This window comes from Equus asinus, chromosome 25 (assembly GCF_041296235.1).
Source record: "Equus asinus isolate D_3611 breed Donkey chromosome 25, EquAss-T2T_v2, whole genome shotgun sequence".
Taxonomy (NCBI): Eukaryota; Metazoa; Chordata; class Mammalia; order Perissodactyla; family Equidae; genus Equus; species Equus asinus.
The window spans coordinates 44,415,063-44,430,925 of record NC_091814.1 but is presented as its reverse complement, the minus strand read 5'-3'; the positions used below and the strand labels follow the sequence as shown (position 1 = coordinate 44,430,925).

The 15,863-nt window shown below is 36.5% G+C and overlaps 1 protein-coding gene across 12 annotated transcripts in view; it reads left to right on the top strand.

Moving 5' to 3' along the window:
- RASAL2 (RAS protein activator like 2) overlaps positions 1-15,863 on the top strand; it is a 371,817-nt gene that overhangs the window by 177,919 nt on the left and 178,035 nt on the right. For all 12 annotated transcript variants that reach the window (XM_070497403.1, XM_070497404.1, XM_044758568.2 and 9 more), the window contains exon 2: positions 6,595-6,722. In XM_070497403.1, the coding sequence (XP_070353504.1) occupies positions 6,595-6,722 (128 nt within the window). The remainder of the gene's footprint in view (positions 1-6,594; positions 6,723-15,863) is intronic.

The window sequence follows — 15,863 nt, the reverse complement described above, 5'->3', positions numbered from 1 at the left end:
TTTCTCTTAAGAAGGGTGTTGCTGAGCATAGGGGATTTACTGACTAGACATCAGTGATTAAGTAGCCTGGAAATTAAACCTCCGTAGTTGAGAAGGAAACTAAGAATGGTTAGCTAAGGTTAAAAAACACAATATAAATTCATTTCAACAAATACTTATGCTCTCATAGTGAATTTTTGATAAGGATTAAGACATATTTCCATAAAGGCAAACATTTCTGACCTCCTGATTTCATGTCTTAAACATATTGAATCATTTATTGCTTAGTACCCTGTTACTTACCAAGGTGAGTGTGACCATACTTAAATCTACTGGGTCCATTGATTCATAGGCACGATAATGTAATTTGCCAGCCCAAAGGTGGTTGTATGTCAGGACAAAGCAGAGGTCACAGGCAGTAATTTTAATGTTTGGGTGGTTATCAATCTAAGAAAATTTTTGTTTGTTTATTCTCGAAACTGACATTTTGACAGAATAAAGAGAGTGGAAGGGTAATGAGGGGATAAAGTAAATAGAATTAAACTTTAATGTCTATATTGGTTTTGCCTTTTCTTTCTATGCTTTAAGAATAAAAGAGAGTGACTCAAAGTATATTGATGGCAGTAATTGATGGCAGCTACACTAGGTCTTGAGCAGATAGCATTAACACATTTATAAAATAGTTTGGTCATTTATCTCTACTGTCTAGAAGGCTGCTGCTGAGCAGCATCTTACAGTTATTGACGTTATTAAGAATCATCTCCACGTGACAACAGTAACATTTCTTCTATTGTAGCAGAAATTGCCTTTAGAAGATAGTATGTATCACATTTTTAAAGCTGTCTGGCAGGGCAAGGATTTCATTATTTATCAGAAAAATAAAGAACTGTCTTTTAAAAATATAGCTTTTTAAACCTATTAATAGGACTATTAATATAAATGATATTTAAGCTTGAGCTTTTGTTGAAACTGTTTTGGACATTTTGGTGAGGAGAAAAATAACCCTTAGTATGTTTCGGGAAACTGACATGTTCTTAACTAGTTTAAGTAGCATAGCTCTGTTTTAAAGTTATTTAGGTGTGTTTTTATTTCTATAAGAAAATGATCATTCCAATTTTGAGACTTTATAAAGTAATCCTTGTATTTTGGCTTTGAATTTTAACCAAATTCAGAATCAAAACAAGTCTGATAATTGAAATTTGAATGTTGGGAAGCACTTGCCATTGCTAACCCGGGTTATCTCTGGCATGGAATGTACACACAGGAACAGGGAAATAGAGATCCTTCTACAGCAGTTCAGACCTCTGCAATTTACAACTACTACTTGTTAGAAATGTGTTTCTCTTTTAATGTATTAAAATCTCCCCTGTATAGATAGATTTCCCAAAACTATGTTTTGTTTTAATTTCTTAGGTTGGTACTAAGAATCTATGAAAGGCTATTGAGACTGAATGAAACATTAGGGTTTGTGTTAGCTGAAAGATTCTCTCTAGAATTCTCTGTAAAGCTTGTTTTGGATGGCAGTAGATAGATTTAGGATATTACCAATTGCATTAAATTTATAAAGTTGGAATTTTAAAAAACACGTGGCTAGTAAATGATGTGATTCAAAAGCAGCTCAGATGAACTTCTTAGGAGCTGTAACATACAAAAATCAAATTTACCACAGCAATTTTTTTCTTTGACATTCTCCATATCTGGGTCATAGACTTGTTCTTTTCCACTCTCCTTTACCCCTGTTTCTGCTTCCAATTAGATCCCTTTATTTACTCTCCTAAGTCTTTTGAGATATTTTCTAAGTCAGGAAGAGACAAGAAGATGCTTACCCTGTAAGAGAAAAGTTACTCTGTGGATATTTATAGATATACCTAATGGAATTTCCAGCTCTAGCGTATCATGTTTGTTCATCTTCTTTGTCGAGTGATGTGACAAGCCATGAAGTTCCTGTCTCTGGTTACAAGGAAGGGTTATGAGGAAGGGTTAGACATAAGAGAAGTTTTTTGTTGTGTTGTTTCCTTGCCAAGTGGTTACTAAATTAATATTAGCAGTTGGAGAGGCCCAGGGTTTGACTTTTAGATTTATGGGTAGATTAAATAATCTGGTATTTTGAATGCTGTTTTGAAATGATTTGGATATAATGGAATACATTGAATCCTTCAAATTCAATTCAAATTCAAAAGCTTCCCTTTTAGATTTTCTTTATTCCTTTTTTGAAAAACTTTGCTTGGACTTCTCTGCTAAAACTGAAGCAGAATTACAGTTATATAACTTGCTTCATGAGTGTTTATCGTCTATATTTGTATTAATTACTCTTTTATTCTCTCATCTCTTGTCCTGTTCTTCCACCACAAACAACTAGAGAGTTACCAGTGCAATTGATTCCTATTTCGAAATCTAGCTCACACGATCCCTTTCTTTCTGTTTCCACTGTCACCAATATATGACCCTAGTCATCCCTTACGCAGGCCATTACGTTAGTCTCCCATTCGTTGTATAAGACCTCTGGTCTTTTCTCTTCTTATTTCATCTTACAAACTACTGCCAGATTTTCTTAGAATCATTTATTGGCTTCCTGTTGTGTAAGCAGTGGTTTTTAAAGTATGATCTGTGGAGCCAAACCCGAGGATCCCCCTGATCCTGTTAGGTTAAACCTCTTTTCATAATAAAACTTGGCTTTTTTTTTTTTTATTGTGTTGACTTTTATACTGATGATGCAAAAGCAATTATGAGTAAAACTACTGATGCAGTAGCAGGAATCAAGGCATGGCACCAAGCTATACCAGTAGTTGTTGTATTCTTGTCTGCTACACAGTAGGGAAAAAAAGAACTTTTACTTAAGAATATCCTTGAGAACTCAATGAAAATCCTTAATTTTATTAAATCTCAACACAGGAGTTTACAACTATTTAACATCCTGTGTGATGACATGGAAGTTATTCATCAGGTGCAAACTGAAGTATCATGGTCTTAACAATGGAAAGCATTTGTGCAAATTGATATGCGAGCTGGACTTGCCACTTGTTTTTCATGGAACACTATTTTTATTTGAAAGAACAACTGAAAGACAAACTATTGTTATTTGGTCTTGGTTATTTGGCAGACATTTTCTGGAAAAAGAAAGACATAAACCTATCATTTATGGGGGAAAAGCCAACAGTATTTATTGCCAGTGATAAAATCCAAGACTAAAAATGAAAATCAGTATATTTTGAAAACTTGAATCTGCCACCTTGAGCTTAACAGCTTTCCAGTACTTAAAGACTTTTCTGATGAGATCAAGACTTTTCTGAAGATTAATGAATGTGATTTTTTTTGATATTATGAAATGAAAAGTATCAACATTTGTAAGATCTGCAAAACTAAATGAACCAATGCTTTCTAAATGATCAATGCATAATGTTACAAATTCATGCATATGAGTAAAATATCCATTGAAAGAGCAAGGTAAACCAATGATTTTTAACGTAATAGAATATGAAAAGTTCATTGATGTGGTGTTAGATTCCACATTGTACTCACTTTTAAGAAGCAACTGCTTGTCAGGTTTTGGTATAGTATTAAAAAAGATGATCCATAATTATCTAAACATGCTTTTAAATTACTCTTCCCTTTTCCAACTACATATCTGTGTGAGTCCAGATTTTCTTCATATACTACAACCAAAACAACATAAAGCAATAGACTGAATGTTGAAACACATATAAGAACCCAGCTGTCCTCTGTTCAGCCAGACTTTAAAGAGATTTGCAAAATTCAAAACAGTGTCACTCTTCTCACATATTTTTTTTGTTTTGGGAAATAGTTATGTTTCATTAAAAATGTGTTATTTATGTTAACGTGTAATAGATTTGTTATGTTATCATTAAATGAATAAATGTTTTTTAAATTTCTCAGTTTTAATTTCTAATATGGTAAATATTGATAAATATAACCTACATAAATAAAAGCTGTTTCAAGATTTCAATAATTTTAAGAGCCTGAAGGGATCCTGAGATCAAAAAACTTTGAGAATTACTAGTCTACATGATAATATCCAGGCTTAGAGAAGTGCTTTCAAAGAGTAACTTCGGGCACTGTTTCTCAAATTAGTCAACTTTTGTAATTAGGCCGGTATCCAGTGTCCTTAGTATCCTTATCGGAATGGAGCAGTGCAAATCTAATTTCTTTTTCCACTTTTGTTATTAAGATTCTTATTTGTAATTCTAAGTTAGTTATCCTTCTTTTTTGTTTTCTTCCTTGGTATGCATTCTTATAAAATTGTCAAAAAGTGGGCATTAGTAAAACAACAATGAAATTATAAAATTTATAACACAACTAATCAATCTCATAATTTAGATAGAAAATTTTAAGATATAGAGGTATTGGTCTGTACTTCATTCTACCTTGAGCCGGGTTGAAGTAGTTTGGGGTCCCAAAATGCTTTATGAGACATTGTCTAGTTTCATAATACCGTAAAGAAATGAGGAACACAGGTCAGGTGGGAGAAAGAGACATGAGACAGTGGGACTTTAAGAGAATTACTTAGGATGACATAGAGAAGAGAATTTAGGTTTTCGTAAATTCAGTGCTGATACAGATTTATATTTTGGCAGGAAACCTGGGTTATGCTATAAATATGGTATTCTATGTTCTGATTTTTATGGACAGAGTTTATCAATGTCTTCTTGCTTAGTATAGATCATAAGATTACAGTTCAAATTCAATTATAGTGGGCAGTTTAGGTCACCCATGGCTAACTTACATAAGAAGGTTAGTCATTTGAATGAATACTTGTCTGGACCACAAAACCACCATATTTCCACATAAAGTAGCTGCATCCCTCTCTGTTGAAGTGGTCTTGGTATTTGACTTTAAAAATAGGCCTACGTTGTGGTAAAAATCTAACTCACTTGTTTGTCCAAATCATGTGAAGAAAATCAGCTTTGATGTGGCTTTTAAGGACAAGTATCTCCTATATGTGTCAAAAAGGATTGAGTCAGTTCTTTTAGAGTTTTTGGTGATAATTTTAAGAAAATTTGAAATATAAAGAAAACTTTTAAGTAATTTAAGATGCTTAGAATACAAGGGGAGACTTACAGGTGGCGGGGAGAGAATTGGTGTGGAATGGAGAAGCTTAGGATGCAGCATGTGCTGCTGTGCATAGTGCAGAGGAGACAGAAGCAGGAAAATAAGAGTGGCGGGGGGAGGAGAAACAGTAAACTTCTAAGGATTAGTAACATGTCCAGCCAAGCCCTATTGGTTCTTGGACTTTGAATTATCTTGGAGGATAGTTGATAAGCTCCCCCAAAAATGCAGAGCAACAAGTTTAGATAGATTTTTAGAAGCAAGGGAAGCTAAGCCAGAAGGAGCACTGAAGGTAATATTGGACACATAAGGGGATATAAGAGAGACATAGACCTAACTGCCCTCATTACTGACTTGTTTGCTTTCTACAGAACGCCAGCTATAGTATGCATCTTTGGGTAACTAGAGTATAAAACATCTAGGAAATCATTTGAATTTCCTTGACGTCAATACCAGGCGTACCTATCATCCTGTGATAAAAAGTCTGTAGAATGTAACAGTAGTGAAAACACTCATCTAATAGATAAAATGTGCTTATTTATAGTTTACGAGTCTCCTACCCTCGCAGGTGTTTGTTTTCTAATTTCTTTAGTTTGAGGTGTTCTTCCAGCATAAAAACTAAATAATAATAAATAATGCATTTTAAATGATCCCTGCAGTATATTCCTGAGAAGAATTAGTCCTTCATCGCTAAAGAACTTTTAATACTGTATATCGAACTGTCATAAAAGCCTTATTTACTGGATCTAATATGTACTTATGATTAAGATACGTTCTAAGTTTTACAGCAGCCCAAATGAGTGAACAGTTCATATCAAAAAAATTTAACAAAGTAGTACTAACCACTTGGTATGTTATAGGAAAATAAGACATTGAGAAGAATTGAGATACAGCTTTGATATTGCGTACCTCCACCTCTAAGAGACATCATGGTAATATGTTTAGATCTTTCCTTGAAGAAATTGCTTTCTATGTTTTTAAGATCTTACTGGCCTCTAGTGGTAATATGACGCTACAGTTTAAACATTTCTAATTCTTATGGGTGACTAGAAATAAAGCTATTTTGAAGGCATAAGCTGCCAATAGCTTCACTCTCTCAGTTCTGGGTCAACTGTACTCTCAAATGTACTTGCAACATCATCTTCCTCCTAAAGACCGGAGGCTCTATCATTTGCTCTTGTCTCTAAGTCACCCCCCCCTCTTTATTTTGAATGATATTGCTTTAGTTCTGAAGCTACCTCAGCTTCAGAGATATTTTAGATTTTAGGTTATTTTAGTGCCTATACAGTGGTGGCTACTGTGTCAAGTCTATGCTAATCATTCTTCGTAGAGTGTTTCAGCCTTCTTTTCTGCAGACTGTAGGGCCAATTTTTCCCTGTGTACCTAACAGTTTTTACTCTCTTAAGAGGAAGTTAAATTTTCAATTTACCATTTACTTTCATGTTTAGACCTCTTTATGTAATTTGATCTTGAAGAATCTTACATTTGAATTACTGGTTTATTAAGCATGATAATAATTTTTCACTTCTGGTTTTTGTATTTGTCACACAGATGTGAAAGGGCCACCTACCCATCGTCTGTCTTGTGGCCAGTCACCCTACACTGAGACGACAACATGGGAACGGAAATTTTGCATCCTCACAGACAGCCAGTTGGTGTTGCTCAACAAAGAGAAGGAGGTGAGAGGGATATTATTGAGAAAAGCTACTTCCTTTTTCTGACCAAATTCTTGAAATAATCTAGTTTTTATTTGTATTTTGATAAGTCACGTTTATGAAAATGGAGACTTTATGAATGATAAACTATAAGTAAGTCTAAAGAGTGGCTAATGTCAGAATGATACATCATAATGACTGCCATGAAGGCGTGAGTTCAACAAGATAGGGCTGAATTTTCATTAAGGACCAGTGCAAGAGATACTGAGTTTGACTACTTTGGAGTGAGAATGGATTGGATTGTGTAGACCTGGCCCCAAAAATGACCCATAGGGACTATTGGAAATTATATCAGTCTAGCTCCTAGCAAGTAACAAATGGCACAGTCAGTGGATTAATTGAAACAGGTTTAATGAAGGGACTATTTATAGAGGCATGGGCAACATAAGGGACCCACCAAAGGTGGTGAAGCACACGTGAACTACCAACAGCCAAAGGCAGTATTACCCTAGACCTTCAGGGTAAGGGAAGAGAGCAACGTTTCTGGAACCCGGAGAACTGTGGTTGTATGAGAGGGCTGCATGACAGTTGCCGTGGCTACACACAAAGAACACAGCCTCTTCCGAAACAAAAATGGCCAGCAGAGAGGAAGCAAGGGCGAATAAATACTACAATTCTCTTTTCCTGTCTTCTGATTTCTTGCCGATGTTACCTACTGCCCAAACCTAACTTGGAGACAGGAAAAGATTGCCCTTGATGTGTTCTGTAAAGGTTTACTTCCTGAAAAACACAGCAAGGGAGAGAAAGGCAGAGAGTAGATCTGGAGAGGCATGCAGAGTATAATTAGCACAGACATCTAGTTCTAGGTGAAATTTATATCCCTCTGAATTAAAAAACTCTCGAACTTATACTATTACTACTTTACTCCTCAAACTGTTACCATGTACAAATCCTTCTACATCCAAATAATTTATTTGCTTATTGATCATTTATCAGATTGTATTTTGTATCATTCTGATTTGGTAGGGCTATAAAACCATCCTACTCCCAACCTCCGCAACATAAAAAAATGAGTGAATATGATCTTGACAAAGAAGAGGGATAATGAGAGGAAAGGAAAAGAAAAGATCTGATTCAATGAAGGAGAAAGATTACTTGCCAAAAATATATATAAATAACTAGAAAGCTGTAGGGAGAATATCAATTTACTAAGTCATCCCTCCTGAAAAGTAAGAAGAGGAAGCAATGAACAGGAATACATTTCTCAGTTCTCATTTGTGGATCCCTACCTCCCTTTCCTCTTCTGTCTCTCCTCCCTCTCTGTCCCTTTTCTTTTCCATCCTTTCTCTTACTCAGCAATTGTTAATATGGTAAAGGAAGGTAATAACAGTAAAGCAATTTCTGTTTCTTCTTTTATTTTAATAGACAGTCCTTATTTGCGAAGGCCCAGCTAATGTGTCCTCCATGAAAAACTTGCTTATTCTTTTTCTCCAGCCATTTAAAAATGTTCTTACTTTTGTTACTATCTCCCTACCCATGACCCTTTCCTAGAATTTTAATATTATTAAATTTAATTTTATTAAAATAACTTAATAAAGGTCAACTTTTTCTGGTTCAGTCTAGTACTTGTTGCTGTGTTTATATTAAATGGATACATAATAAAAATTGGTAGAGTGAATATTAATATATATATAATATATATAGAGAGAGAGTGAATATTAGTGTAGAAGATTTCTAATTATCCAATTTGAATAAACAGGTAATTCAAAATACTCATTTTAACCAACCTACTCTGTCAGCAGTCAGAGCTATTAGTAAGGAGTTATATAAACAGATCATTTGCCACCTTTTTGCCCATACTTACATTTTATTCAATGTAGTACTGTAAGAAATTAAATAGCCTGAGGATATGTAGCGTAAGGTCAAGAAGCATGCCTTACCTAGAACCAAGATATAATCTATTGATTAAATATTACTGATCAATTGAGTAATCCAGACCTGGGCCCCCTTTGTCTGGTAAAATAACTATCCATGATGAATAATTTCCTAAAATAATATCTTACATGATTTATCCCTTTTTATGCCAGTCATCATGAGTATCCCTGGACACCTGGGGAAGCTCTCATCTCCCATACTCTGCATATGGCTCTCTAAATCCTCTTTTCTGTCCCTGGCTTCCACTCATCCTTTCCTACCTCTTGTTTTTTTTTTTCTTTTAAAGATTGGCATCTGAGCTAACATCTGTTGCCAATGTTTTTCTTCTTCTTCTTCTCCCCAAAGGTCCCCTGCCAGTACGTAGTTGTACATTCTAGTTGTGAGTGCCTCTGGTTGTACCTTGTGGGACACTGCCTCAGCATGGCTTGATGAGTGGTGCCATGGATCCGAACCAGTGAAACCCCGGGCTGCAGAAGCGGAGCATGCAACTTTAAGCACTCGGCAACTGGGCCGGCCCCCCTTTCCTACCTCCTTAAACCCTTTCACTATGCCCTCTACAACTCATGGCCCGTCATCAGCAAAATCAGCTGTTTCTTCCACCTCTTCCCTGAGGAAATCCCTTAACTTCTTGGTCTCATGAGAATCTGTATCTTGTCTAAGGACACTATCCTCTGTGAAATACCGTCGAGTGATGGCTGTTCTTCTCCCACAGCCCTCATACCATGCTGCCTATAGTAGGTGTCCATCTCCTTTCATGAATGTTTCCTATCTTTTTCCTATCTATTTTTCTCTAAAAAGCCCAAACTCTGAATCTCATGGTGTAGTCATCATTCCTCCTCCTTTTTTTCTTGCTCCTGGATTTTTTATTGCCCTTGGCATTTTTTGTTGCCCCTGACTCATTGTCATTATCTTCAGCACTACTCTAGCCTTAATTTGTGATGATTCCAGTGTCCACAGAGATGATTCATTCAACACACTGGCTCTCAGTTCCTTGAACTCCTCTCCTCCAAGAATCTTTTCCTCTATTCTGCCTCCTTGCTACAACTTTTTCATAGTCTCAGTTGTGCACATCTTATTCTCTATCACTTTCTGTCGGTGTAGCCCATCCCTTGTTCCAACAATTCTTCAATCCTTTTGGGACCTGTGGCCCATTGATCCTGTCACCTTTTCTCCCTCATATCTCTGATATCCTCTCTTCCCTTTTCACGCAGTCTGAATTCCATGGTCAGTCATTCCAAGGTCATCCCTTGCATACTATTTCCTTGTCCTTCTCTTGTATCATCATACTCACTTGGCAATATGATAGGTGCAGTTAAATCCTGTTCTTCATCTATCCTGCCCTACTTTTATGCAACATAATGTGTCTGAAGAAAATCACTCTGCCATCCTGATAACCTTTAAACTAATGGCTGCAAACCTCCTGTGAGCCCCTAATGCTTTTTGGTAATCATAAGACATTTTCTTAGTCCATTTACTGTCCAACTCTCATGGACTAGTACGTCTCAATCTATGTGTGGTGAAGAACCAGTTTTTTCCACCATGTCATCATGAATAATAAAATACAATGAAATGAATTGTTATGAAAAATGAAATTTGTTTTGTGTTTTTTTTAATTTTTTTATTTTATTTTTTTTTCCTTTTTTCTCCCAAAGCCCCTCAGGTACATAGTTGTGTGTTTTTAGTTGTGGGTCCTTCTAGTTGTGGGATGTGGGATGCCGCCTCAGCATGGCTTGATGAGTGGTGCCATGTCTGCACCCAGGATTCAAACTGGCGCAACCCTGGGCCACCGAAGCAGAGCGCACAAACTTAACCACTTGGCCACGGGCCTGGCCCCCCCCAAAAAAAATGAAATTTAAGAAGAAGTAAAAATACAAGCCCCAATTTTTATTAGATTTGATAAAAATGAAATTACAATTCAATAAGTATACACAGAATAATCATAACATAGGAAAAGAAGGAATAAAATTACAAAAATTGTACATGTTCATGGAAAGTGTACTGTATAATGAGACAAATCCACTGATCACACCAGACACAATTCTTCTCAATTTCTTTACTGTTAAGTTGTTTATTGCGGGCCAGTAACAGTTTGCAGAACAGCACAGGACCTTAGGCCACACTTTGAGTAGTACAATCTAAAATGATTTCTAAGATGATTTTTTTTTACATCTCCTCCTCTATTCCTAAATCTTCTGTTACTGTCACTTACAGGTGGTTACTTTGCTTTTTACTTCACTGAGAAAATTCAAGCACTCAGAAGAGAACTTCTGCATACTACATTACCGTGTCTACCCATCCATCAGCAACTATTTCCTTATACCCTGATTTCCTTCCTTTAACCGTGGTTGAACTGTCCACAATCCAATGGTCAGCCTCTCCACATGTGTCCATTTCATTACCTCTTGCCTATTCAAGGATGTATATATCACTAGCAATTCTCCCAACCTCTTTTACATCTTCAATTTTTCCATCTCTACTAGATCATTCCCATCAGCATGCAATTATTTCTCCCATCTTAAAAGAAAAAATAAGCCTTTATTAACCTCACTTCTGCCTCCGGTTACTACTCCTTTCTCTGCTTCCCTTAATGGCAAAGATTCTTGCAACTTCTAAACTTATTGTCTCTAACTTCTCTCCTCTCATTCTCTCTTAAACCTACTCCTACCAGACTCTTATGCACACCACTCTGCCAAAAGTGCTGTGTTAAGCTCACTGGTGACCTCCATATTGCTAAATTCAGTAGTCAATTTTCAGTTCTCATCTTACTTGATCTGTTAGTGGCATTTAATGCAATTGATCGCTCATTCCTTCTCCTAGAACTGCTTTCTTCACTTGGCTTTCATGACACTGTACTAAGAGAAGTTTTCCTCCTGCTTCTCTGGCAGTTCCTTCTGAGTCATCTTTGCAGATTTCTCTTCTTCTCTCCAAATCTTAACAGGAGAGTGCCACAGCGTTCAGTCCTTATATCTCACTTCCTTAGGAATCTCTTCCAGTCTTAAGACTTTAAATACCCTCTAATGCTCATGATTTCTAATTTTGTATCTCAAACCTACACATCTCTTTTCTGTAGACTCATGGATCCATCTGCCCATTATACACCTCCGCTTGGATATGTAATAATCATCTCCAAAAGCCCCACATTGAGCCCCTAATCTTCCCTCCCAGACCTTCCAGAGGCCGCCCCCATCTCCATTTATGACAACTCCATCCTTCCAAGTTTCAAAGGCCAGAAACTTCCTCAGCTCACTATGTTCCAGCCATTCTGGTTTCATCACTGTTCTTGAGCAGATCAGGCACGTTCCTGCCTCAGGGCCTTAGCCGTGGCTCTTCCCTCAGATACTTGCATGACTCACTTTCTCAACTCCTTCAGTTCTTTGCTTACATATCACCTGCTCAATAAGGCCTACCCTGACCAACCTATTTAAAATTGCACCCTCTCCCCATATCACCATCTGGAACCTCTGATCGAATTACCTGGCTCTAATTTTTTTCCCCATAGCATTTGCCATCTTCTAAAATGCTATATAACTTATTTATTATGTTTATTATCTCTCTTCCCCTACTGGAATGTAAGTTTTAGGGCATGGGTTGTTTTTTGTTTATTGTTGTAGCCCTCTGTGATTAGAACACTTCCTGACACTTTAGTAATTTCTCAATGAACATTTGTTGAATAAACTTGAAAAGCCAAATTATAAATTTTAATTCCTGAATATCTATTTCCTTCTTTTCTTTTTGTGTGATAAATCTTCTCAGAACATGAGACTTAATTTCATATTTTTTCTAAAACTGGATAATAAAAGAGGAGAAAAATATTCCATAAGATGCTTTTCCATTATTGAATATGTGGTTCTATCTTTATTTATTGAGTATCTATTAGGTATGCACTATTGTGGTTGCGAAGATGCAGTTTTAGTGGGGACACATTGAGGTAAATTAAAAGTTATAATCTTTTGCAACTAAATAGAGGTGGTGGTTGCACAGCATTGTGAATGTACTAAATGTCACTGAATTGCTCACTTTGAAATGGTTGATTTTATGTTTTGTCAATTTCACCTCAATAAGTTATTACTTTTTAAATTATAATATAATCATAAGGGAAAGATTAACTGAGATATTGTCTGGGGTGGATTATGGTATGAAGTGGGGAATGCCAAAAAAGGTTTTACAGAGAAATTTATGATTAGGCCATGTCTTTAGGGACAGATAGAAGCTTATCTTCTAGTAAGATAAGGAAAGGAAGGGAAGGATGTCCCATGTATAAGGATACAAAGTCAAGAAGCATCTTATATCTCTTTGGCAAACTGCAAAATGTTCAGAATTCTTGGAATATGATTTGCCAGAAGAAAAGTGATAGCTGGCGAGAACTAAGTAATTAAGTGCTTTGAAGGCCATAATAAGGAATTTGGACTTTATTCTGGAAATGATTTGGACCATAGATAGGTATTTAATAGGGAAGTAACATCATTACTCTTGCTTCTTAGCAAAGTAACTCTGTTGATCATATAGAAAATTGAGTGAAAGGGGTTGGGAGGAAATAGGTAAGTTAGATTACTGCAGTAGAACAGGTGAGGGACGATGAAGGGACGATGAGTTTACAGAAAGTTTACAAAATAGTTGAATGCCCTAAGATGAGTATGTTCTACCATTATTAAGTTGGAAAAACTGAATTAAGTCTCTAGGATAAGAAAATGTTAAGCCATTACTGTACCTGCTATTTGAGTGATAAATCTAATATTCTATTAATTTCATTACAGGAAAGGATTAGAAAGCGGTTTTTTGTGGAAGGACTAGAATATGCTGTCACTCTTCTACCTTTCACTCACACTATCGTGAGGAGTATAACTCTAACCCTTGGAATTTTGCATTGAACAATTTAGAATTCCTTGAAACAAGGAGTTTAAGGAATTTCCTGCTAAAATTATCTAAAAAGGCTGTTTTAAACCTTAATCACCTAATCATGGGGGTGTTTACTGCTGTGTTAAAGGGATCAATTAAGAGGGTTCTGTAAGGATTTAAACTGAGTCCTTAGCCAGGCACTGCTGGAATGTGGGAGGATTATATTAGTCTAGTATCACTCATATATTCAGTGTGTGGGATCTTTCAGTGCTCTCTCTTAACTCTGCGTGTTTCCTGTCAGAAATGGAAAAAATTCTGCTTGCAGGATATACATGGGAAGAGTGTTAAATATACCAATTACTAGTTTGGGAATGTAGCAGAAGGACAGATCTGGGCAGAATGCTGAAAGAGAAGTCTGCCAGGAGTATCACCTTGAGAAATGACTCATTGGTTCAGTAAATTGCTTCATGCAAATTGTGCCAAATAGACATTGCTTGTGGTTACGAAATAGACTTCCCTGCCTGGATGCCAGGAAAGGCCCCAGCTGGCTTGGCACCAGCACAGTTCAAAGAGGGCGTAGGAGGCCATTTGAATTCCATTTTGCTTGCAAGAGATAAGACCAAGTAAACTAGAGATTAAGGAGTTGAGGGAAATGGTAAGAGAAGACAATCGTGAACCCCTCTGAGGTGCAGCCAGTATAAAAATACAAAAGAAAGCTGAATTTGTGAGTTTCTTTCTTTTGGCGATAACAAGCCGTTAAGAAGGGTAAATGTGGCTCCATTTTTCTTCATTCAGACTCTACTTTCTGTATTTGGAATTTTTTAAGCTGCATCTAGCATACAGGCAGCAAGTTGGTAGTAATGCAATTTTACAATATTTTTCTTGCTTTTGGAAAGCAGTATTTACATTCAGATATACTGATGAAAATAGCAGTTAGACTTTGTGCAAACAGCTAAAATCAACTGTTATTTATCCTGGGGTAAACTTCCCATGGCATGTTTCATTCAGAGTCACTTTCAAGTTATTCAGCAGATACGTAACGTGCCCCTGTATGTGCATTCACTCTGTTAGAAGTTGCAGAGAATAAGACTCAATTTTTTCACCTCTCCCCCCATACCAATTTTAGTTGTGGAATTAAGACAAATAATTTTAAAATGGCATTTGAGAAATAGCACAAGTAAACTGGATAGAATAACAGAAAATCCATTTATTCTAAAGGACTATAGTCTAACTGTGTTATTAAGATGCTATTGGTAATGGGCAATTACCAAGGGAAGCTTAAGAAAGGAAGAGATTTGATCAAAGTTATGCATTATGAATATTAATCTGTAGGATGTATTAGAAGAGGAAGAGATAGGAAGGAGACAGACCAATTAAGAGACTACCATTCCTCTGATCTGAAAACTTGAATGGTTTCCCAGTATTCCCTGAATTACGCGTGACCTGGTATTAAAGCCCTCCCAATGCAGTCATGATATATTTTGGTGTTCTACCCCACGGCTCCCCCTTAAGAGGCTCTAGCTAAATATGACCTACTCCCTGTTCCAAAGCAAAACAAAAACTTCATATGCTTGCCAACTTCTTGGCTGATGTTATGTTTTTTCTTTTGCCTAAAATGACCCCCATTGCTACCTGTCAAATATTTATTCATTTGTGGGTTGGAACTATTTTAAGGTTTGGAGATTGACTTATGGTGAGATACAAGCTGTTAACTTACATGGAATTAGTTGCACAAATGAATAATTATAATTCAATATAATAAGTATAGTGACAGAGAAAGATCTGTTATTGGTGGAACCTCAGGGAGGTGTACCTTAACCTTCCCTTAGGGGATTGGTAGAGGGGGAAGATTCCTGGAAGAGGCAGTGCCTGTCCTAAGCCTTAGGATGAATAGGCGTTTACCTGGAAGGTATAGAATAGGAAAGAAAGTGAGGGAAAATATTTTAGGATCAGAGAACAAACTAAGCAAAGGCACTGAACTACGAAATAAGGAATCTATTAGGGAAATGCAAGCAATTTGGTGTTCGTAGAATGTAAAGCCTGGAGCTGGGCATTCAGACAGTGGCCAGATGGTGGAAAACTTGGTATAGCATGTTCGAGAGCTTGCACTTACTCTGTAAGATAATAGTGGTTCTAAAACACTCTTAGCAGAAGAACCCTTTCTTGGTAGAAAAGCTTAAGCAGAAGACCTCTATAACAGATAAACTCAGAATTATGCTGTGATTGAAGTAGAGAAATACCTCCCCCTGTCATATACTTCCATGTACAAACACACTACCAGTCCTTTGAAAACCACTGCAAAGGAGAACAACTGAAGGACTTTAAGCCTCAGAATGAAATAATCATATTTGCGTTTTGGAAATATTCTGATAACTATGTAAAGAGTAGATTTAA